At 42.6% G+C, this 24,446-nt stretch overlaps 1 protein-coding gene across 1 annotated transcript in view; it reads right to left on the reverse strand.

Moving 5' to 3' along the window:
- Positions 1-23,233, reverse strand: part of LOC126086053 (zinc finger protein 613-like) — a 178,171-nt gene extending 154,938 nt beyond the window's left edge. The window contains exons 1-3 of the mRNA XM_049902085.1: positions 23,158-23,233; positions 17,550-17,676; positions 17,314-17,409 (exon numbers count right to left, since the gene is read on the reverse strand). Coding sequence (XP_049758042.1) covers positions 17,314-17,409; positions 17,550-17,676; positions 23,158-23,199 — 265 coding nt within the window. The 5' untranslated portion in view covers positions 23,200-23,233. The remainder of the gene's footprint in view (positions 1-17,313; positions 17,410-17,549; positions 17,677-23,157) is intronic.
- Positions 23,234-24,446: the final 1,213 nt, after the last annotated feature.

Genomic DNA, 24,446 nt, shown 5'->3' on the forward strand with positions numbered 1-24,446 from the left:
GCTCCGTATGGAAAGACTTCCTGATCAAGGCTTCCTTACATGTACTGCGTACACATGGTTTCTTTATTTTGTGAGTTTTCTGATGCTGAATGAGTTGGCATTTAGTGTTACTGGACTTCTGACTCTCACAGAATTTCACTTCAGTATAACGTTGTTCTCGGTCAACATGGAGAAAGGTTTTCTCATCTCCATTAAGCTCAGCAGAGTTCTTTATTGCATTGCTTCTGCTCTGGTTGAGTGCTGTTAAATTTGATTTCACAGCTTTTCCATTTAAGTCAAACATACCATGATTTTCCCTTAAAAGAAATGGATTTTTTTGCCGATGAACAATATTTTCCAATGCGTTATGTTCATGGCACTGTTCCTATCTGTCCACCCTGCTTTTGTTCTGCAAGCACCCAAGCAGATGATCATCAGCTCTCCAGATTTCTAGGAAAGAAGAGAACAATGAGTTGTTCTATTATTTTGATTTGCAATGAACCCATTTTAAAAAATACACTGCAGTAAGGTGGCTCTTTAGTGACAACCCTCTCGTATGAGTGTAAATATAACACCATGCTTAATGTTCATTGCACAATGGTAAAAATACAATAATATAAACGATGCAATAGTAAAAGCAGTTAGTAAAGAAATAAGGTTAGATAATACATAAAAAATAAACACAGATTTGGCTGCTTCTTTAAAAAGCCCTTGAAAACATGCAGAGGATGTAAAATAAAAGCAAGTCACTGTGACGCAGAACACTGAGGTTCTAAGGCCTCCTGATCCCAACTGATGAAGGACCGATTCATTCATTCCACAAATTCTTCCTGAAAGACTACTAGTCACCAGGCATAGTTGGGTATGTAAAGAATGAAGAATGTGACGTTTGGGAGAAAATAATTTTCACACATATAAAGTAAGGTGGAGCCCTGGTGACACAGCAGTTAAGCATTAAGGTTGCTAATCAATAGGTCGGCAGTTAAAATCCACTAGCTGCTCCTTGGAAACTCTATGGGGAACAGTTCTACTGTTCTATAGGGTCGCTATGAGTCGGAATCAACTAAAAAACATTGGGTTTTGGTACAGTAAAGGTATTAGGAATACAAAAGCATATTCCTTGTTTATGAAGTCTATACAATTATCTGATAAACTACTGAAAAAAGGGAAGGAAAGCCATACTGAAAGTAGCTGTAGATTGTGAAAAGTGCTTTTTATGACAGTTGTATTTTATTGGCTATGCAAAGGCATTTGACTGTGTGGATTATAACAAATTATGTATAATATTGCCGAGAATGGGAATTCCAGAACACTTGATTGTACTCATGAAGAACCTGTACATAGATCAAGAGGTAGTTGTTCGAACAGAAGAAGGGGTACTACCTGGTATAAAGTCAGGAAAGGTGTGCATCAGGGCTGTATCCTTTCACTATGCTTATTCAATGTGTATGCTGAGCAAATAATTCGAGAAGCTGCAGTATATGAAGAAGAATGGGCATCAGGATTGGAGGAAGACTCCCTGACAACCTGCGCTATGCAGATGACACAACCTTGCTTGCAGAAAGTGAAGAAGACATGAGGCAGTTACTGATGAAAATCAAAGACGACACCCTTCAGCATGGATTACACCTCAATATAAAGAAAATAAAAACTCTCATAACTGGACCAAAAAGCAACATCATGATAAATGAAGAAAAGACTAAAGTTGTCAAGGATTTCATTTCACTTGGATCCACAATCAATACCCATGAAAGCTTCAGTCAAGAAATCAAAAGATGCAATGCGAATCTGCTGAAAAGGCCTCTTTATAGTGTTAAAAAGCAAAGATGTCACCCTGAAGACTATGGTGTGACTGACCCAACCCAGGGTGTTTTGAATCACCTCACATGCATGCAAAAGCTGGACAATGAATAAGACCAAAGAAAAATTGATGCCTCCGAGTTATGGTGTTGGCAAAGAATACTGAATATAACATGGACCGCCAAAAGAAAATCTGTCTTGGAAGAAGTACAGCCAGAATGCTCCTGGGAAGCATGGATGGTGAGACTAAGTCTCACATACTTTGGACATGTTATCAGGAGGGATCAGTTCCTAAAAAGGACATCATGCTTGGTAAAGTAGAGGGTCAGTGAAAAAGAGGAAGACCCTCAATGAGATGGACTGACACAGTGGCTGCAACACTGGGTTCAAGAATAACAATGATTATGAGGATGGCGCAGGACCAGGCAATGTTTCGTCTCTCCTGTACCTAGGGTCACTATGAGACAGAATTGACTTGATGGCATCTAAGCACAACAAGAACAGGCAAGAGGTGGAAGAAATGGGGATACATTCTGAAAGAAGGGAAGGCTCGCTGATGAATTCGTTGTTGCCGGGGTGGGGTAAAGAATGTGAGGAGTACAGGTAAATGAATAATTTCTTTTTTCAGGGTGAGAAAAAAGCTGGTGCCTATGAGGCATAGTGGTTAAGGGCTATAGCTGCTAACCCAAGGGTCGGCAGTTTGAATCCTCCAGGCCCTCCTTGGAAACTCTACAGGGCAGTTCTACGCTGTCCTATAGGGTCACTATGAGTCAGAATCGACTTGATGGCACTGGGTTTGGTTTTTTGGCAGAGGTTAAGTATGTACCAAATGTCCAGTGTTTCCAAATTGCTGTACCACTCCATCGTCTCTAATATCAGACACTCCCCCTCCTCTCAGTACTCTTCCTCCCGTCTTTGGGCTCCGTAATTCACCGCAACATTGCACAGAGTTCACAAACCATATGAAGGAAATGGCTCACAGAATTTTGGATGCTGGCAAGTCTCAAATCTGTGGATCAGGCATAGGCTTCTCCTGACTCAGGTGGCCGCAGAGGCTGATGAACCCAAATCGGCAAGCCAGATGACAGATTGCTGGCTCACAAGGCTGCATAAGATGGCAAATCAGGTCAGACAATAGGCTGCTGGCCCATGGGGCTGCAGAAGTTGGCAAATCCCAGAATCTGAAGGTCAGGCAGTAGGCCATTGGCTCAACTCCCAAGACCAGACATCAGACAATGACAAACTGGACGCAGGATTCAGATGCAGAATGAGACAGCATGCCACCAGGACACCCACATATATACACTGGATACAGAGCACACCCAGGGAAGGGCATGACTTGAGTAAGGGTGTAATCTGAGTAACACCTTCCTGCAAGGCTGGGTCTAAAGATACACCCCATACTAATCCTGCCTCATTAACATATAGACCTTAGGATTTATAACAGAGAAAAAGGAGGATAACTAAGATAATTTCATTAGATCACAAAATAGAAGACAGCTACACAATACTGGAAATCATGGCCTAGCCAAGCTGACAAGCAACACCAACCCCCACAACTGGTTAGTATTACATATACCTTATTTGCATGGTCCCATTCAACCACTGTGTGGAAGCCTGAAAGACTACCACTAACCGAAAAACCAAACCCATTGCCACTGAGTCCATTTTGACTCATAGTGACACTACAGTAGAGTAAAAAAAAAAAAAACCCATTGAGTAGAACTGCCCAAAATGGTTTTCAAGGAGCAGCTGGTGGATTCAAACTGACCTTTCAATTAGCAGCCGAACTCTTTGCTGCCTCTTGGATGGCTCATTTCATAAGCCTAGCAGAATGGCAAAACTGACCAATCCCTTTGGTTGGCTACAATTACCTTATTTGCACAGTCCTGTCCAATCATTTGGGTAGGAGTTACAAGACCATGGCAAGAAAGGCCACACAAAAGATATCACACTACACTGAGTAACCTCATTCTGAGGACTCTGCCCGAATGAAGGAGTCTTTTTTTTTTTTTTATTGTAGCTTAAGTGAAAGTTTACAAATCAAGTCAGTCTCTCACACAAAAACTTATACAAACCTTGCTATGTACTCCTAGATGCTCTCCCCCTATTCAGACAGCACACTCCTCCTTTCCATCCAGTATTCCCTGTGTCCATTCACAAGCTCCTGTCCCCCTCTGCCTTCTCATCTCACCTCCAGGAAGGAGTTTCCCACATGTCATGTAGAAGGACTAATCCTTTTTCTAAAACTTTATTGCACTTTAAGGGAAAGTTTACAAATCAAGTCAGTCTCTCATACAAAAATTTATACACACCTTGCTATATACTCCTAATTGCTCTCCCCCTAATGGCCCCCTCCGACCTCTCATCCCCCCTCCAGGCAGGAGCTGCCCACATAATCTCATGTCTCTACTTGATCCAAGAAGCTCACTCTTCACCTGTATCATTTTCTATCCCACAGTCCAGGCCAGTCCCTGCCAGAAGAGTTGGCTTTGGGAATGGTTCCTGTCTTGTGCTAACAGAAGGTCTGGGAGCCATGACCACTGGGGTCCTTCTAGTCTCAGTCAGACCATTAAGTCTAGTCTTTTTAGGACAATTTGGTGTCTGCATACCACTGCTCTCCTGCTCCCTCAGGGGTTCTCTGCTGTGTTCCCTGTCAAGGCAGTCATTGGTTGTAGCCAGGCACCATCTAGTTCTTCTGGTCTCAGGCTCATGTAGCCTCTGGTCTGTGTGGTCCTTTCTGTCTCTTGGGCTCATAATTACCTTGTGTCTTTGGTGTTCTTCATTCTTAGTTGCTCCACGTGGGTTGAGACCACTTGATGCATCTTAGATGGCCCTCTTACTAGTGTTTAAGACCCAAGACGCCACTCTCCAAAGTGGGATGCAGAATGTCTTAATAGATTTTATTATGCCAATTAACCTAGATGTTCCCTGAAATCATGGTCCCCAAACCTCCACCCCTGCTACCCTGGCCATGGAAGAGTTCAGTTTATTTAGGAAACTTCTGTGCTTTTGGTTTAGTCCAGTTGTGCTCACTTCTCCTGTATTGTGTGTTTTCTTTCCCTTCACCTAAAATAGTTCTTATCTACTACCTAATTAGTGAAAACCCCCCTTCTTCCCTCCCTCCCTCCCCACTCTCGTAACCATCAAAGAATATTTTCTTCTGTTTAAAATATTCCTCAAGTTCTTATAATAGTGGTCTCATACAATGTTTGTTCTTTTGCAACTAATTTCACTCAGCAAAATGCCTTCCAGATTCATCCATGTTATGAAATGTTTCACAGATTCACCGTTGTTCTTTATCGATGCTTCGTATTCCATTATGTGAATACACCGTAATTTATTTATCCATTCATCCATTGATAGGCACCTCGGTTGCTTCCGCCTTTTTGCTATTGTAAACAGTGCTGCAATGAACCTGGGTGTGAATATATCTATTCGTGGAAAGACTCTTATTACTCTAGGATATACGCCAAGGAGTGGGATTGCTGGATCGTATGGTAGTTCTATTTCTAGCTATTCAAGGAAGTGCCAAATCTGTTTCCAAAGTGGTTGTACCATTTTACATTCCCACAGTGTATAAGTGTTCCAGTCTCTCCACAACCTCTCCAACATTTATTATTTTGTGTTTTTTGGATTGATGCCAGCCTCCTTGGAGTGCGATGGAATCTCATTGTAGTTTTGATGTGCATTTCTCTAATGGCTAATGATGGTGCGCATTTCCTCATGTATCTGTTAGCTACCTGAATGTCTTCTTAGTGAAGTGCCTGTTCATATCTTTTGCCCATTTTTTTAACTGGGTTATTTGTCTTTTTGTAGTTGAGTTTTTGCAGTATCAAATAGATTTTAGAGATAAGTCACTGATCACAAATGTCATAGCTAAAAATTTTTCCCAGTCTGCAGGTAATCTTCTTACTCTTTTGGTGAAGTCGTTGGATGAGCATAGGAGTTTGATTTTTAGGAGCTCCCGGTTATATAGTTTCTCTCCCGCATTGTTAACAATGTTCTGTATACTGTTTATGCCATGCATCAGGGCTCCTAGCATTGTCCCTATTTTTTCTTCCATGATCTTTATATTTTTAGATTTTATATTTAGGTCTGTGATCCATTTTGAGTTCATTTTTATGCATGGTGTGAGGTTTCAGTCTTGTTTCATATTTTTGCAGATGGATATCCAGTTATGACAGCACCATTTGTTAAAGAGACTGTCTTTTCCCCACTTAACTGATTTTGGGCCTTTGTCAAATATCAGCTGCTCATATGTGGATGGATTTATGTCTGGATTCTCAATTCTGCTCCATTGGTCCATGTACCTGTTGTTGTACCAGTACCAGGCTGTTTTGACTACTGTGCAGGTACAATAGGTTCTAAAATCAGGTAGAGTGAGGCCTCTCACTTTGTTCTTTTTCAGTAATGCTTTACTTATGCTGGGCCTCTTTCCCTTCCATATGAAGCTGGTGATTTGTTTCTCCATCTCATTAAAAAACGTCGTTGGAATTTGGATCAGAATTGTATTGTATCTATAGATCGCTTTTGGTAGAACAGACATTTTTACAATATTAAGTCTTCCTATGAATGTGCAAGGTATGTTTTTCCAGTTATGTACATCTGTTTTGGTTTCCTGCAGTAGCGTCTTGTAGTCTTCTTTGTATAGGTTTTTTATGTCTCTGGTAAAATTTATTCCTAAGTGTTTAATCTTTGTGGGTGTTACTGCCAATGGTATTGATTTCGTGATTTCCTCTTTGATATTCTTTTTGTTGGTGTAGAGAAATCCAAATGATTTTTGTATGTTTATCTTGAAACCTGAAACTCTGCTGAACTCTTCTATTAGTTTCAATAGTTTTCTTGAGGATTCTTTAGGGTTTTCTGTGTATAAGATCATGTCATCGGCAAACAGAGATACTCTTACTTCTTCCTTACCAATCTGGATGCCCATTATTTCTTTATCTAGCCTAACTTCTCTGGCTAGACCTCCAGCACAATGTTGAATAAGAGCGGCGATAAAGGGCATCCTTGTCTGGTTCCCGATATCAACGGGAATGCTTGCAGGCTCTCTCCATTTAGGATGATGTTGGCTGTTGGCTTTTTATAAATGCCCTTTATTATGTTGAGGAATTTTCCTTCTATTCCTATTTTGCTGAGAGTGTTTAGACGAATGGGTGTTCAACTTTGTCAAGTGCCTTTTCTGCATCAATTGATAAGAACACGTGGTCCTTGTCTTTTATTTATATGATAAAACAAAAAGGACCAAACCCGTTGCCATCGAGTAGATTCCAACTCAAAGCAACATATGGATTACATTAATTGTTTTTCTAATCTTGAACCATCCCTGCATATCTGGTATGAATCCCCCTTAGTCATGGTGAATTATTTTTTTGATATGTTATTGAATTGTACAGGCTAGAATTTTGTTGAGGATTTTTGCATCTAAGTTCATAAGGGACATAGGTCTGTAATTTTCTTTTTCTGTGGTGTCTTTACCTGGTTTTCATATCAGGGATATGCTGGCTTCATAGAATGAGTTTGGGAGTATTTCATCCTTTTCAATGCTCTAAAATACCTTTAGTAGTAGCGGTGTTAACTCTTCTCTGAATTGGTAGAACTCTGCAATGAAGCCATCCGAGTCAGGGCTTTTTTTTTGTTGTTGTTGGGAGTATTTTGATTGCCTTTTCAATCTCTTGTTTTGTTATGGGTTTATTTAGTTGTTCTACCTCTGTTTGTGTTAGTTCAGGTAGGTAGTGTGTTTCTAGGAATTTATCCATTTCTTCTAGGTTTTCAAATTTGTTAAGAGTACAATTTTTTGTAGTAATCTGATACGACCCTCAATTTCAGTTGGGTCTGTTGTAATATCACCCATCTCGTTTCGTATTTGGGTTATTTGCTTCCTCTCCTGTTTTTCTTTTGTCAGTTTGGCCAATGCATTATCAATTTTGTTAATTTTTTCAAAGAATCAGCTTTTGGTCTTTTTAACTCTTTCAATTGTTTTTCTGTTCTCTATTTCATTTAATTCTACTCTTATTTTTATTGTTTTCTTCTGGTGCCTGAGGGTTTCTTCTGTTGCCCTCTTTCTATTTGTTCAAGTTGTAGGGATAATTCTTTGATTTTGGCCCTTTCTTCTTTCTGTATGTGTGCATTTATTGATATAAATTGACCTCTGAGCACTGCTTTCACTGGGTCCCAAAGGTTCTGATAGGAAGTGTTGTCATTCTCACTGGATTCTATGAATTTCTTTATTCCATCCTTAATGTCTTCTATAACCCAATCTTTTTTGAGCAGGGTATTGTTCAGTTTCCAAGAGTTTGATTTCTTTTCCCTGCTTTTTCTGTTGTTGATTTCCAATTTTATGGCCTTACGGTCAGAGAAGATGCTTTGTAATATTTCAATGTTTTGGATTCTGCTAAGGCTTGCTTTATGACCTAATATGTGGTCTATTCTAGAGAATGTTCCATGTGCACTAGAAAAGAAAGTATACTAGGCAGCTGTTGAATGGAGTGTTCTGTATATGTCTACAAGGTCAAGTTCTTTGACTGTGGCATTTAGATCTTCCGTGTCTTTATTGAGCTTCTGTCTGGATGTTCTGTCCTTCACCAAAAGTGGTGTGTTGAAGTCTCCTACTATAATTGTGGAGTTGTCTATCTCACTTTTTAATGCTGTTAGAGTTTATTATCTTTCAGCCATGTCATTAAGTGCACAAATATTTAATATGGTTATATCCTCCTGGTATGCTGTCCCTTTAATCATTATATAGTATCCTCCCTAATCCTTTGTGGTGGATTTAACTTTAAAGTTTATTTTGTCATAAATTAATATTGCCACTCCTGCTCTTTTTGGATTGTTGTTTGCTTGATATAGTTTTTTCCATCCTTTGAGTTTTAGTTTGTCTGTGTCTCTAAGTCTAAGGGGTGTCTCTTGTATGCAGCAATGAGATGGATCATGTTTTTTTATTCATTCTGTCACTCTTTGTCTCTTTATTGGTGCACTGAGTCCATTTACACTAAGCGTAATTATGGATAGGTATGAGTTTAGTGCTGTCACTTTGATGTCTTTTTTTGTGTTGTTGCCGTTTCTTTTTCTCACTTAATTTTCTGTGCTAAGTAGTTACCTTTATATATCGTCTTTTGCTGTTATTCGTTGTTGTTGATTGTGTTTCTGCTGAGTCTATTTTTTTCTTGTATTTTACTTGGATGAGTAGGATTGTTAGTCTCCTTTGTGGTTAACTCAATATTTACCCCTATTTTTCTAAGTTTAAACCTAATTTTTATTTCTTTATATCAGCTTGTCTTCTTCTCCATATGAAAGATCTATGACTACATTTTAGTCCCTCTTTATCGTTTTAATGTTTTCCTCTTTTACATAGTAACATCGCTGTTTCCCTGTTTTATCTTCATTTGTTTTTGTCATTTCTCTATCTGGATTGACATCTGATTGCTCTCTCCAGTGTCCTAGTCTTGCACTGATATCTGATATTATGGATTTTCTAACCAAAGAACTTCCTTTAGGATTTCTTGTTAGTTTTGGTTTGGATTTTACAAATGCCCTAAACTTCAGTTTATCTGGAAACGTCCTAATTTCACCTTCATATTTGAGAGACAGTCTTGCTGGATATATAATTCTTGGCTGGCAATTTTTTTCCCTTCAAAACTTTATATAAGTCATCTCATTGCCTTCTTGCCTGCATGGTTTCTGCCAAGCAGTCCGAGCTTACTCGTATTGATTATCGTTTGTATGTGACTTTTCGTTTATCAGTAGCTGCTCTTAAAATTCTCTCTTGATGTTTGGTTTTGGCAAGTTTATGTCTTGGTGGCCTTATTTTAACATCTACCTTATGTGGAGTTCGATGAGCATCTTGGATAGATATCTTCTCATCTTTCACGATATCAGGGAAGTTTTCTGCCAACAAATCTTCAACAATTCTCTCTGTATTTTGTTATCCCTCCCTGTTCTGGTACTCCTGTCACATCTGGGTTATTTCTCTTGATAGAGTCCCACATGATTCTTAAGGTTTCTCCATTTTTAAAAATTCATTTATCTGATTTTTTTTCCAAATATATGGGTGCCAAGTGCTTTATGTTCAATCTCACCAGCTCTGCCTTCCACTTGCTCAATTCTGCTCCCCTGACGTTCTACTGAGTAGTCTAATTCTTTAATTTTGTTTTTAATCTTCTGGATTTATGGTTGCTGTCTATGCATTCTTGCAACTAATTTAATTTTTCATTGTGTTCTTCATAAGTTCGTCAACTGCTTTATCTGTGTGTTCCTCGGCTGCTTCTGCGTATTGCCTGCTCTCCTTCCTGATCTTGTTCCTGATGTCTTGAATAGTTCTGTAATCTTTTGTATTCTACATCTGGCATTTGCAGGAAGACACGTTCATCCAGAAGATCCCTTGATTCTTTGATTTGAGAGCTTGTTGAAGCGATCATGGTCTGCTTCTTTACGTGATTTGATATTGATTGTTGTCTCTGAGCCATCTATAAGTTATTGTATTAGGTTATTTCATGTTTGCTTACCGAATCCTAGTTTCTTGCTTTGTTTTGTTTTGATATGCCCAAATGGGTTGCTTGAGTGAGCTAGCTTGATTATTTTTGCCTTTGAAGCTCTGATATCCTGTCACCAGATGGCTAGAGCTGTTATCAGGTGTATCAGCCTAGGAGTCCATTCACTTTTCTTTTATGGATTCAGCTCAGGTGGCCAGGTAGCTGGTCATCAAGTGTGTGGTACAGGCTCTATCCTACAGTCTTCAAGGGGCAGAGGGGATTGGTGTAGGTACCGGCATCTGGTTGCAGCAGGGGGTCACACTCTCAACAAGGCAGGGGGCTGACAACTGTCCCCCGAGTGTCTGTGAAGAAAGCGTGTCCCTGTTTCCTAAAGCATACCGATGGGCTGGTTCTACAGACAGACTATGGGCATCCCATTCTTTTGGACGTAAGAACCAGGAGGTACCGTTATCCTTGGACCCCTGTCGTGGGTGGCTGGGTGACCTGAGTGGAGCCACCAGTCCTTAGGCCCCTGATGTGCGTAGGTGAGAACCCTGTTTAATAGGCAAAGCGGTGTGAAACATCAAACACCTCTCCACTGCACAGCTGAAACAGTTGCAGTCTGCCAACAAGTGCCTAGTCTCCTCAAATAGGCCCACACAAGTCCATGCAAGGGGGAAAGTTATTCAAAGTCCACAGACTGTATATGCCTGGACAGGAGCTGCTTCTGTCCTGAGCTCCCCAGGTTAGTGGAGCTGGCAAATTATCTTTTTCCCCATTTGTGGGTTTACTCCTTCTCCATGGCCAGGAGAATGGCTCAGTATGCTCAGCAGAACCTATTTCAGGCCCAGGGAAATCAGCAGCCACTGAAGCCAGCTTGGTGACGGGGGGTACGATAAAATATACCCAAGTACTTAGCTTTTGCAAGAGCACCAATCTTCTCTGGTTCTGGAGGTGTGAGTAGGCTGTGCAGCTGGCTGTTTCTCCTGGAGGAAACTGTGGCCGAGTGCTACCACCAGCCTGCTGCAGCTGCTCCTGGGAATAGTGTTGAGGGATCCTGGCGATTCAGGTCTGGCAACTCCTCTCCGCTTCTGAACCGTTTCTCCCACCCCCTGCCGCTCTGCCCATTTCCTAACTTTGCCTTTGATGTTCAGGGATAGTAGCTTGTCATAAATATAATCGTTTCACTTAATTTTTTTCGGGTCTTTGTTGTTAGTGGGTTCACCAGAAGCATCTGACTACCATCTTGGCCCACCTCCAGCAGCTGAATTCTTAACCACTGCACCACTAGGGCTCCAAGAATAGGTTAGAGGGGTCATATTTAATTTACTACACTGCAAATAATGTTCATGAAACCCCGTGGGGGTGGGATTATGCAAATAAGATGTATGGAACCCCAGTGAGGAGATTGGTCAGTTTTGCCATCCTGCTGGGCTTAAAAAGAGAGTGAATTCCAGAGAATTTACTACCAAGAAGAAAAAGAGTCCTTTGAATTCATGGTCCCTGCACTGAGAACCTATTAGACCCAGGAGACAGAGAGACCTATAACACCAGAGCCAGCGAGAAGCTGCAACAAGCATGGCAAAACTCAGTGGCAGAGAAACAGGAGCAGCAAAACCAGAAGACCAACACAAGACATTCATGGCAGACTTCCTGGCTAGCCAAGCAAGGCGGCTACAGTGGGCGTGGTGACCTACAGAGCTAGAAAGCTGAGTGCCTTCAGGCAGGAGGCTTGTTGGTAGAGTGGGGTGCCACTTGGAACTTATCAGCAGATCTAAAAGAGCTTTGTAAGACTCGTCTGAGCAGAGCAGAGGCCAGCCTAATGGCTCAGAGAGAAGTCTACCCTGAGGAGGCCAAGAAGAACCCTGCATGCTGGAGAGGCATTGAGAGAGCTGTCATGCACTGAAGGGAGAATCTGCTTACATGCTTCCTGATCCTGAACTGTTTTTCCAATTGAGTCCATGAAATGATCAAATATGGGGGTGCTGCAGCAATGCCACCATGGGCTGAATCTAGACACTTCCTTCCTGCACCCTCCGAGGTACAAAAACCCAGTAAGGACTGATTTGTTCACTAACAAGAAAGACAGAAGTTGCAGATAGCTGAAGTGCAGATTCTTGGGGGGAAGGCCTTGTACACAGCTGGCAAGTTGATTAGAGTGGACCAATGATGCCGGTGGCACCAGGTGGCTACAAGAAGGGTTCTCACAAGAATAATACTTACTCTGGACTGGGCTTTGCATACCCCGTGACAGATGCAATGCCAAAAAGACTATTAAAGGATTAGATCAAAAGATACTTTACCAATTTGAGCCACTGAATTATATTTCATCAGACCAAGGAACACACTTTATGGCCTACAGAGGCAGAGAAATGGCATGAGGAGAGACTGGCAGGAGATGGTGTAGAGTGCTTCCTGGCCCACAGAGTGCGAAATCTGAGTGTCCTCGGGCAGGAGGCTTGCTGGCAGAGTAGGGTGCCTCTGGGCAGTTAGTGGAGCTAGGTTTGCCAACTGACAGAACTACAGCTGAGCATCTTTGGGCTGAGGCTTACTAGTGGGGTGGGGTGTCTCAGGGCACTTATCAGCAGAGCTGACAGAGCTTCGTAACACGTGCCCAAGAGAGCACAGGCCAAGGGGCCAGAGAGAAGTGTGCCTCCAAGCAGAGGCTGAGAAGAGGCTATCCTGATGGGAGAGCTGTATCTTGAGCATTCTTGAACCCAAACTATGTTATTTCCTGAACAAACCCCATAACTGTGACTATTATATGTGAGCTCTCTGAGGCTACTGCAGTGAATTTTTGAACCTAGAAGAGAAGTAGAGAGTACCAAAGGAGGGACGGTTGGTGTCAGAATTGGTAAAGATGGTAGGGAGAGGAGGCATGTCTGACCTCTCCATCAAGGAAATCAGCCTTGGGCTGATGATCTTGATTTTCTTTCCTCCTTGTGAATTTAGAGGAGGTCAGATGCCATGCTCATACCATTTTTACAGCTATCAATTCCTCTTCTCAGCTGGCTTCCAGCTTCTCCTGGCCAGCCTGAGGATAACTGTTGGACAGACCCAGTTCTTGAGTGGTCCTAGATACTCTAGGTTGGCTTCACAACAGTTCTTGTGAACAACTCCCTTAGTGGTACACCCTCCTCTGTGGGAAGCCCCCTTCTCGTGGTTTTACATATCTTAGAGTATAACATGTCCTGACCAGGGTTTTGCCTTTATATTTTGCTGCCACCATCCATGTTCACTCGTTTCTACAGCTTCTCATCTCATTGTAGGCACTTTCTCCATTGCCATCACAAGTGTTACACCTATGTTGGGTTTGAGAGGATCTCAACACCGGGTCCCCACGTCAAAAGGACAAAATCACTTCCTCCTCTTGATTTTCATTGATCAGGAGGCCCCTCCCAAAATCCTCAGTGTTTCTGCCCTTCATGTAGGCCAGTCCTCAGGACTGAGCCGGGCTCCCAGACAATCCAGGTAAAAGTTAGACTAGGCAGGTCTCCCCAGCCAGTCTGGGTAAAGGTCAGTTAACGGGCAACTTCCACAGCCAATCCTAGTAAGGGTCAGCCTGGCCATTTTCTTCAGCCAGTCCCAGTAAGGTACAGACCTGGTGGCACTCCCGAGCAAATCCAGGTAAGGCCAATGTAATTCTGTTTGCGAAGCCAGTTACATTCTTCTAGCTTCAGACGTCGTTTAACTTCAAGACTAGGGATAAGAATCAAGATCAGTACAAAGCTGATTCCTGTGAGGTGGTGGTGAGATATACCTCCACTCTCCTACCTTTTCACCATTTTTAACTCCAGTGGCCTCCCCTCCCACAGCACTTTCTACTCTGCTCTGTTTAATAATTTGTTGCAGTGGCCACTGAGAATTCACAGACCATACTCACATTTATGGGATTTACTAGGGGGGTAAATGAATAAAAAAAAAAAAAAAATTTTTTTTTTAAATGAATAAGTTCTTTCACAAGAATAAGCAGAAAGGTGGTTCCAATGAGGCAGAGGTTAAAGATGTCCCAAATGTCCACTTTTACTGAACTGCTGTACCACTCTATTGTCTCTAAACTGAACTACTCCCCTTCTCCTCAGTATTCTCCTTCTCATATTCTAGGTTAAGTAATTCACTGTAATGTCTCACAAAACTCACAAAGTGTGCAGTTAAGGGTTTTATTATGGCAGTAATAGGGCTCAATTAAGGATCAGGATCAGAAACAACTCAGAATACATTTGTTTGATCACAAGAGCTTCTTATTGCCCTCTGCCGCTGGGCTCTGCTGTGGCCTTGCTGCCACCATGCCTAGCTGGGGTTTTGGGCCACTGGACCTTGATGGGGAACTTCTGCTGCCAGGCCCTGCTGGGGGCCCTCTAGGGCAACTGTTACAACTCCTCAGCTTCATGAGTCAGCAAACCCTACCACAGCCATCCTGCTCTGCTCTCGTGGCTGTTGCCATCTCGCGATGGTGTCCCTTGCTGTCTTCGGTGTTACAGCTCCTCTCTCTCTTTCTGTGTGTCTCTCATTAAGCCTAGCTGGATGGCAGAACTGACCAATCCCTTCAGTAAGGTTCCATACACCTTATTTGTACGGTTCCACCCCCAAATGGATGCCATGCACCATATTTGTATTATTAGCAAGCTATCCAATCCTCTTGGTGGGCCACAAGCACTCATTTGCATAGCCCCCCACAGTCATTTGGTAGGAGTTACGAAGACTATGGCTAGAAGGGCCATGTTAAGTATTTCACTACACTGCAAGTTGTATAGTTACACTCTCTTGCATGGGAATCACCCCTGCTTCTCTCCTCACAGCTGCATCCCTTGTCCTGGGACTGCAGCATCTGGCAGGAAAAAGCAATTTTAGGTGTACAGATGGCATGAGGGTGGCGTCTGACTTCCTCTAGCTTCAAAAGGGGAAAGGAGAATCAACATCAACAGCCCAAGGCTGATTCCTATGAGGTTGAGGTCAGACACACCTCCTTTCTCCACCATCTTTACCAATTCTGACATCACCCGTCCCTCCCAAGGTACTCTCTACTTCTCTGTTGGGTTCAGTAATTCATTGCAAAGGCTACAGAGAACTCACAGACGATAATCACGATTACGGGGTTTATTAGGGAAGTAACGGGTTACAATTCAGGGTCAGGAACACTCAGGATACAGTTCCCCGATAAGGACAGTCTCTTCTCGGCCAGGCCCATAAACACGACTTTCTCTGGTCCACGACCTCTGTCCTCCTTGGGCAAGTGTTTTAGCTCTGCTGATAAGTGCTTCAAGATACCCCACTCCGCCAGTAAGCCTCAGCCTGAAGGTGCTCAGTTCTAGCTCCGTGGGTCAGAAAACCTAGCTCTCCCAAGTACCCAGAGGCACCCACTCTGCCTGCAAGCCTCCTGCCCAAAGGCATTCAGCTTTCTTACTCTGTGGGCCGGGAATCCATCTCACTGCTTCCTGCCAGTCTCTGTCGCTGGCCTCTAATGGCACCGTTTCTCTGTCACCTCTTCTCGCCATCTTCAGCGTTACAGGTCCTTCTCTCTGTGTATCTTACAGATTCCCAGTTCCAGGAGCTTCTCAACACAGGAATCCCAAGTCGAAAGGATATATTCCACTCTTCACTCTTCTCCCTTGGTGGTGGTGAGATCCTCTCTTTCCTATCTCTGGAATGACTCATTTTAAGCCTAGTGGGATGGCAAAACTGACCAATCCCTTTGGCAGATCACAATAACCTTAATTTACACAATCTCATGCAGTCACTTGGGCGGGAATTATAAAACCATAGTGAGAAAGTCACACAAAAGCAATCCATCACACAATAGCGGAGCCCACTGAGTGACATCGCACAGCAGTTCCTGGCTGAAAGGTTTTTCTGGTTGATAAGAGTGAACATCTGTTACAGGGAGAGTAAACATATGCCCTTCAGGTGCTGAAACCATGTGCAGGAAACACTAAGAGAACTTGTCCTGTGAATATCGAAGTTTTATATCCTTTGTTTAGATACATCTTTCTTATATTAGACATTGTTATCACACATACGGCATTTCTGTTATTTATCTGTGACCACTACAATGGATTACCAAATCCATTAGAAAAAGAGAGTGCTGAGAAAGAATGGCTAATGTCAGAAATAATATACAAGTGGGGAATTTGGGATCTATTTGACCTCAGCATCACAGGAACCAGCTTTGGGCTGATTCTTAGAATTATCATTTCAGTTTATAATACAACTGAAAATGCAAGATGTTAAAAGATGTTTTTTCTAGTTAGAAAATCAACAGGAAGACCCACAGAGGTAAGAAACATTAAAGGCAACTGCCAGGATGGCAAGGAGTTCAGATATATATTACTAAGCTGATAACTTAAAGCTGATAGGTTTCTTGCAGATATTGACAACTCATGGAGAAGTTTCTTCAAAATGACTAAAATATATACAAAAAAGTCTATGTCAGACAATTTCAAGAGAGATGTCATTTGACAGTCTTCTTTAGGAAAGAGAAAATTAACTGATTAGATTGAAGGGAATTTTAAATGGTTAGGAGAACAAATTAGAAAATGGAAATCAGAGCCTTTAGAAATCTCAGACTGGGGGAAAAGAGAAACTAAGGAAGCAGACGGAAGCATAATGAGAGACCAATTTACTGTGGAGGCAAAACATCCAAGGTGGGGTTGGATGCCAGGAAGGGAAATCCATGTTACTCAATGAGGGACGAAGATGCCATCCTTTGAAGAGAGTTATGAATTCAAAATTCTCCCTTGGAAGAGAGGCCTGGAAGGTGGAATTTCAAGAGCAAGAGTGGTGGAAAGATATGAAAAAGATTTGAGAATCCTAGGAAGAAGAAAATTATGGAAGCAAAAATGTCCAAATGTAGATCAAATAAACAGGGATCTGATCTCAGAAGAGACAGAGGACTATAGATTTTTCTAAACTCCTAGAAAAAAAGGGGTCTCACATGGGGAAAGGGATACGTGGAAGCACTTTTTTTTTAATGTAGCCTCAGACACTGCTCACAGATGTGACACCTTCTCTCTTGAGTATGACTTCCACAGCCTCCCTGCCACAGAGCTTTTCACTTGCTCACCTGAAAAGATTCCACTGTGGCTTTTGTCTAATAGAGTCCATGGTTTTTCTCCTCGTTCCAACCTGGAGAGTGCATCTGGTTTGCTAACAGGACACCCTGTTCATGAGAAATCATAGAATCTTCAGAGAGTGCACTGAGAATCTATCACTTTCGAGCACCACAGACATTGCTAAGGTTTTGGCAGCTGAGAAAGGAAAGGTCAATGACAGGGCCAATGACAGGAGAGTTGTCCTCACCAATAGACAGCAGGTTGTTATAGTTCTCCAACATCACAGCCCAGGACAGCTCCTTCTGAGCAGGGTCCAGGAGCTGCCATTCCTCCCAGGTGAGCTTCACAAACATATCGCTGAATTTCAGTGATTCCTGTATTAAAAGGATCCTGTTTAATGAAGAATTTTCCATGTGATCATATGAATGAAATGTGAGGGAACTTGTTCTGCTCATTCTTCTACGGAGGCTGCTGCATATATATACCTAGGTTTTTCTTTAATATCTTATAGAAAAAGCAAAATCTTAATAAACTATTCTCAAATTTTGCATTCCATCATCTACTCACTTATGAAATGAGAATTTTCTATAATGTGTTGTTGTAGAAATGGCTTCGTAAGCTAGAAACATCTCACGTTTATACACACACAGCGATATACATATGCTAGATAAACACGTATGAATATATGTTAACAGACAAATTAACAACATATTGTGAAATGGGACTAGAAGTAGTAGCAGTATCAGTTAACGTTGTCAGAACCTATCCAACTTTGAGGGTGATAACGATTAGGATAAGCCCAAAGCTGATCTCTATGCAGTGGAGGCCAGGTATACCTTCCCCTTCCGATCTTTTACCAATTCTGACACCAGCTTTCTCCTTGTGCTTTAGGTAAAAGTTTACAGGGCTAATTAGTTCCTCATTAAACAATTAGTACACAAATTGTTTTATGACATTGGTTGCCAATCCTGTGATGTGTCAACACTCCCGTTTTCCACCCCAGGTTCCCTTCTTCCATTTGTCCAGTTTTTCTGTCCCTTCCAGACTTCATCTTTGCTTTTGGGCTGGTGTGCCCATTAGTCTCATATACATGATTGAAATATGAAGCATATTCCTCACATATGTTGTTTGCCCTATAGACCTGTCTAATCTTTGGCTGAAGGATGAACCTCGGGGGTGACTTCAGTTCCGAGTTAAAAGGGTGCCCGGGGACCATACTCTCAGGGTTTCTCCAGTCTGTTAGATCACCAAGTTTGGTTTTCTTTTTTTTGGGAATCTGAATTCTGTTCTACATTCTTCTCCCACTCTGTCTGGCAATCTCTTTTGTGATCTCTGTAGAGCAGTTGGTGGTGGTAGCCAGGCACCATCTAGTTGTTCTGGGCTCAGTATGGCAGAGATTGTGGTAGTTGCAGTCCATTAGTCCTTTAGGACTAATCTTTCCCTTGTGTCTTTGGTTTTCTTTATTCTCCTTTGCTCCAGCCAGGATGAGACCAGTAGAGACATCTTAGATGGCCACTCGCAGGCTTTCAAAACCCCAGACGCTACTCACCACAGTCAGATGTAGAAAGTTTTCTTTATGAACTATTTATGCCAAATGAGCTAGATGTCCCCCCAGACCATGGTTTCCAGCCGTCAGCCCAGTAACTCGGCTCCTCAGGGAGTCTGGATGTGTCTGTGATGCTTCGATGACTGTGCCTTGGTCAAGTTCTGCTGATTCCCCAGTATGGGTCTGATGGCTGGTTGCAGTGACAGGTTCAGTACACAACAGCTCTCTCAGCTTTTCTCAGCCTCCTGAGGACAGACTCCTCTCAGCCCTTTGTGGATAGGATTCTCACAGTCCACTCAGGAGATGCTCCTCTTGGCCCTACTCTCTGTCTCCACCAGCTCTGCCACTGGGCCCCTTCTGGGCCTGTCTCCACTGACTCTGCTTCTGGGCCTCTCGTTGTCTTCAGTGTTACAGACCTTGACTAGTGTCTTTTTGGAGGTTCCTTGCCTCCCTTCTCTCTCTGCTTCTTTCTGCTTTATTCCTTTCGCTTCTTCCTGGTGCTTCTCTTCTTGCTTCTTTCTGTTTGACAAGCCGCTATGGGGCTGGCTGCTTGTACTTATAAACTCCTTGTCAATTTCAAGACAAGGCTATGAACTGACCAATCTCCTCTTGAATAGTCCTCAGATACCTCATTTGCATAGTAGATATGGCTAGGCTACAACTCAACTTATTTGCATAGTCTATTGACCAATCCCTGCAAGGTACATACCAATCACAGGGCAGGCTGTAGCCCAAGGCCAGGCAGAAAGTATCAAACCAAGTTGTTTACGACTTAACCCAGGAAATGGCAATCAAGTTGGACAAAAGCATCAAACCATCTGAAGAACCAAGGCCAAATGAACTCATTTTACCGCACATATCAAATACATTAAAGAGCTAATTAGTCAACTGTAATATACCATTGAAGAAATTACCCTAAATGTAGAGAAAGAGAGAATATAAAGGAGAGGTAAGTAAAGACAGAGCAGGAATGTCTACTTGTAGTGAAATGAGTTCCTTTATGTGGGCTTTTATCTTGGTGATTTGGAAAGTATATAGACAATCTTGCCCCTAAGCCCTGAGGAGCTACCTTTGCCCTAGATTTCTACCCTAGAGGGTTTGTCACATTTCTTGGGTAAGTTGTAAATACCACAGTTTGATACTTTCTGTCTGCTCCTGGGCTGTAGTCTGCCCTGTAACTGGTATACGCATCTTGTAGGATTGATTAATATACTATGCAAAGAAGTGTCTACATTCTAGTATGCAAATTAAGTGTCTATGTCCTACTGAGAGGGAATTGGTCCCTTCATGGCCTTCTGAGAAGAGACGTGCCTTGAAAATGACGAGTTTGTGTATGTATGCAGCCAACTCTACAGCATTTTCAAAAAAGAAATAGGAAGCAGAAATAAGAAAAGACAAGAGAGAAGCAGAGAGGAGGCAAAGAGCCTCCTAAAGGTTCTAACTCTGGAACGAGGGCTAACTCTGAAGACAGCAAGAGGCTCAGAAGGGGCCTTGTGGCAGTGTCAGTGGCAAAAAGCCTGGAAAGGGACTGGCAGCAGTGCTGTCACTGACAGGCCTGGAAGGGGCCCTGTGGCAGAGCCAGTGGTGATAGGTTGCAGGGCCAAGAAGAGTCTCTCCTGAGGGGACCGTGAGGAGCCTGTACTCAGGGGGCTTAAGAGGAGGCCTGCACGGGAGAGAGGAGCTGAGAGAGCTGTCCTGCACTGAAGAAGGAAGACTTTGCCTGCATGGTTCCCGATCCTGATTCCTGAGTTACAGCCGGTTGATCCTGATCCCATGTTACACCCTGTTCCTTAATAAACCACTTAACTGTAAGTACCGTCTGCAAGTTCTTTGTGGCCACTGCAACAAATAATCAAACCCAGAAGAGAAGTAAAGAGTGTTGTGGAAGGGATGGCTGGTGTAAGAATTGGTAAAAAGGTTGGGAAGTAAAGGTATGTCTGACCTCTACCTCACAGCCATTAGCTGATCTGGGTCATTATCCCCCCTTAAGTTAGACAGGTTCTGATGCTAGTATTTGCAGTGCACCGAATTACCTAATATGGCCCTTCTAGCCATAGTCTAAGGAATCCTGGTAGTGCAGTGGTTAACCACTCATCTGCTAACCAAAAAGTCAGTGGTTGGAACCCACTAACTGCTCCGTGGGAGCAAGATGCAGCAGTCTGCTTCTGTAAAGACTTAAGAGGCTTAAAAACCCTATAGAGCATTGTACTCTTCTCTACAGGGTCGCCATGAGTTGAAATTGACTTGATGGTAGTGGGTTTAGCCATGTATAGACTTTGTGATTTCCACAAAATGATTAAACAGGAGTATGCAAATAAGGTACTTGTGGCCCTCCAAGGAGCCTGGACAGTCTGCTAATAAGACAAATAAGGTGCATGGAAACCCTGTGGGGATGGGACCATGCAAAAAAGGTGTATAAAACCCTAGAGGGGGATTAGTCAGTTTTGCCATTGCACTAGGCTTCAAAACAGCTCATCTCAAAAGCAAGAGAGGGGACCTCACTACCAACAAGAAGAACCGGGACAGGAGAGTGTCCTTTTGACCCAGGGTCCCTGTGCTGAGAACTTCCTAGACACAGGAGACAGAGAGAACTGTAACACCAGAGAAGAAATGCCTGGAAATAGTGGTAAGTACAGGAAAGTCCAGTGGCAAAGAAATGGTGGCAGCAGAGCCAGAACACCGGTGCTACAAGGTGTGGTGGGTTTCCTGGCCCACAGAGCAAGGTGGATACAGTAGGCGTGCCAACTGGCAGCTACAGTGACAGTGTGACCCTTGGAGTGAAACAGCCGAGTGCCTTCAGGCAGAAGACTTGCTAGTGGAATGGGATGCCTCCAAACACTTATTAGCAGAGTTAAAGACCTCTGTTAACACCTGACTGAGCAGAAACCAGGCCAAGGGCCAAGGACCGAGAGAGGGAGCCTGTCCTAAGGAGGCTGAGCGGAGCCTGTTCTAAGGGTGCTGAGAGGAGCCTGTCTTCATGGGGCTAAGAGGAGCCCTGGATGGGAGATAAGAGACAGAAAGAGCTGTCCTGTGCTGAAGAAGGCAGACTTTGTCTACATGCTTCCTGATCCTAATCCTGAGTTATAGCTCGTTGATTCTGATGCCGTTATAACCTGTTACTTCCCTAATAAACTCCATAACTGTAAGTAAGGTCAGTGAGTTCTGAGTGGTCACTGCAACAAATTATCAAACCCAGCCTAGAAGTAGAGAATGTCATGGAGGGATGGCTGCTTTCAGAATTGGTAAAATTTTGAGGGTGCAGGTATGTTTGACCTCCACCTCACAGGAATCCGCCTTGGACTGATGTTGATGGTGATTCTCTCTCCTACCCGAGGTTAGAGAAGGTTGAAAGCTGCCCATCATTTTTATATTACTATTACTACTGGAAACCCTGGTGCCGTAGCGGTTAAGCGCTATAGCTGCTAACCAGAAGGTCGACAGTTTAAATCCACCAGGCGCTCCTTGGAAATTCTATGGAGCAGTTCTACTCTGTCCTATAGGGTCACTATTAGTCAGAATCAACTCGACAGCAATGGGTTTGGTTTATTACTATCACTACTAGTCCCATTTTACATGCATTAATGAATGTTACAACCAGAATGTTCCTAAAAAGCAAGCAACGCAAGACTATGTCACACATACTTTGGACATGTGATCAGGAGGGATCAGTCCCTGGAGAAGGACATCATGCTTGGTAAAGCGTCAGCGAAAAACAGGAAAACCCTCAACGAGGTGGACTGATGTAGTGGCTGCAACAATGGGCTCAAGAACAACAACAATTATGAGGATAGCGCAGGACTGGGCAGTGTTTCCTTCTGTAGTACATAGGGTCACTATGAGTCAGAACCAACTTGACGGCACCTAACAACAACATGAGAATGATGCAGTTCAGGACAACATCTACCAAATCACCTCCAGGAAGAAACATCAAAGAAACTCACTCAAACAAGTCTCATGGAATACTGAAGTCCCCAAGGAGCTTATCTTCTTTCTCCTCAGAAACTGGGCATAGCATTTATATTATAATGATTCTCTTGGACTGGCCAGAGAAATATTAAATGCAAGTTGGCAGCTAATGTAACCCAAAGAATCCTCAGTCACATATTATGTTAAACGTAAATAATTTAGTGTTAATATCATGAACAATATATTCCTGATCCTACATTGTTTGAAGCTGAAATGAAAATCTATTTCTCTCTAGCTTCTAATTTTCCAAACTAATACTTTTCAGATGAATTGAACTGACATTTTACAGGCCTCTGCAAATCCATTAAAGAACAAAGAAAACCATAAAACAAACCAAAATCACCTGGGCCATCACCATTTTCTTGGTGACATTTCTTTGAGACATTGCCAGCAACTGGGATGCTTTGTCTTTGTGTTTTCTGGATCAGCTGTAATGTCTGCTCAGAAATTTCAGTCTCCCATCAAGGGTGTTCCCAAAAATGACAATACTCAAGTCCTGTAACCTCTTCCTTCTTCCCTCCAATGATTCTCTTGTTGCTTGGGGGCCAAGACCTGCAGGCTGAAGGGAAAATTCAATGTGAGTGGCACATCACCTCTAGGTCCAAATGCTGTTACTGCTCCTGGCACTCTCCGTAACACGCATCCCCCAGTACTGTTGACTGTTCCTTTATTTGGTGACTCAGAACGTTTTACACCCATGGGCAATAAAAACCTAAGATTCGAAATTTGCAGAGATATGGGTAAAAGGTATCTTCAAAAAATGGTGCTTGGAGAATCCGATATATGTTGGAAAGAAAAAAATAAATAAAAAGCTTGATCCCTATCTCTCACCATACAGAAATATCAATTCGTCATCAAGTGTGACTTTCAATGACAATGACAAATCAAGGAAGCTTTAATAAACAGGTAAGTTTACAGTAAGGTCTGGAAACATATTTTAAACACGCCACATAAAGCACTAACCATAAACTGAAGACCATTCTTCCAGAGGAACTTTAAAGTTATACGACCACTTCGGAAAACACTTAGACATCATCTATTAGGTTGAAGTTATACTTACATTTTGAAATAATAATTTAAATCTGAGTTTTAATCCCCCGTAATAGCGCACATTTGAACTACAAGACATGTGCTAATATTTTCAAAGCGGCATTATTTGTTGTAACTGAATGCAGTTTGCTGGATCATTTCCACATGGCCTTTGTAGCCAAAGTCTTGTAACTCCCACCAAAGGATTGGGCGGGAATATGCAAATAAGTTGCTTGTGACCCATCGAGAGGACTGGACACCTTGTAAATAGAGTGCATGGCATCCTGTGGGGTGTGTGGTGCAGTGAATTACTTAAAATGGCCCTTGTAGCCACAGTCTTTGCAACTCCCACCAAATGGATAGGGGGAGACAATGCAGATGAGGTGCTCACAGCCCAAGACGACTGTATAGATTGTTAATGTAAATAAGGTGCATGGCACCCTTCTGGGCGTGGGACCACACAAATAAGGTGTCTGAAACCCTAACAAAGGGATTGGTCAGTATTGCCCTACTGCTAGGCTTAAAAGGGCAGTCAATTCCAGGGTATCATTTCTTCCATTTGCTTTAGCTACTCGACGCTGAAGAACAAGTTTCAGAGTCTCT

Source organism: Elephas maximus, chromosome 11, assembly GCF_024166365.1.
Source record: "Elephas maximus indicus isolate mEleMax1 chromosome 11, mEleMax1 primary haplotype, whole genome shotgun sequence".
NCBI lineage: Eukaryota > Metazoa > Chordata > Mammalia > Proboscidea > Elephantidae > Elephas > Elephas maximus.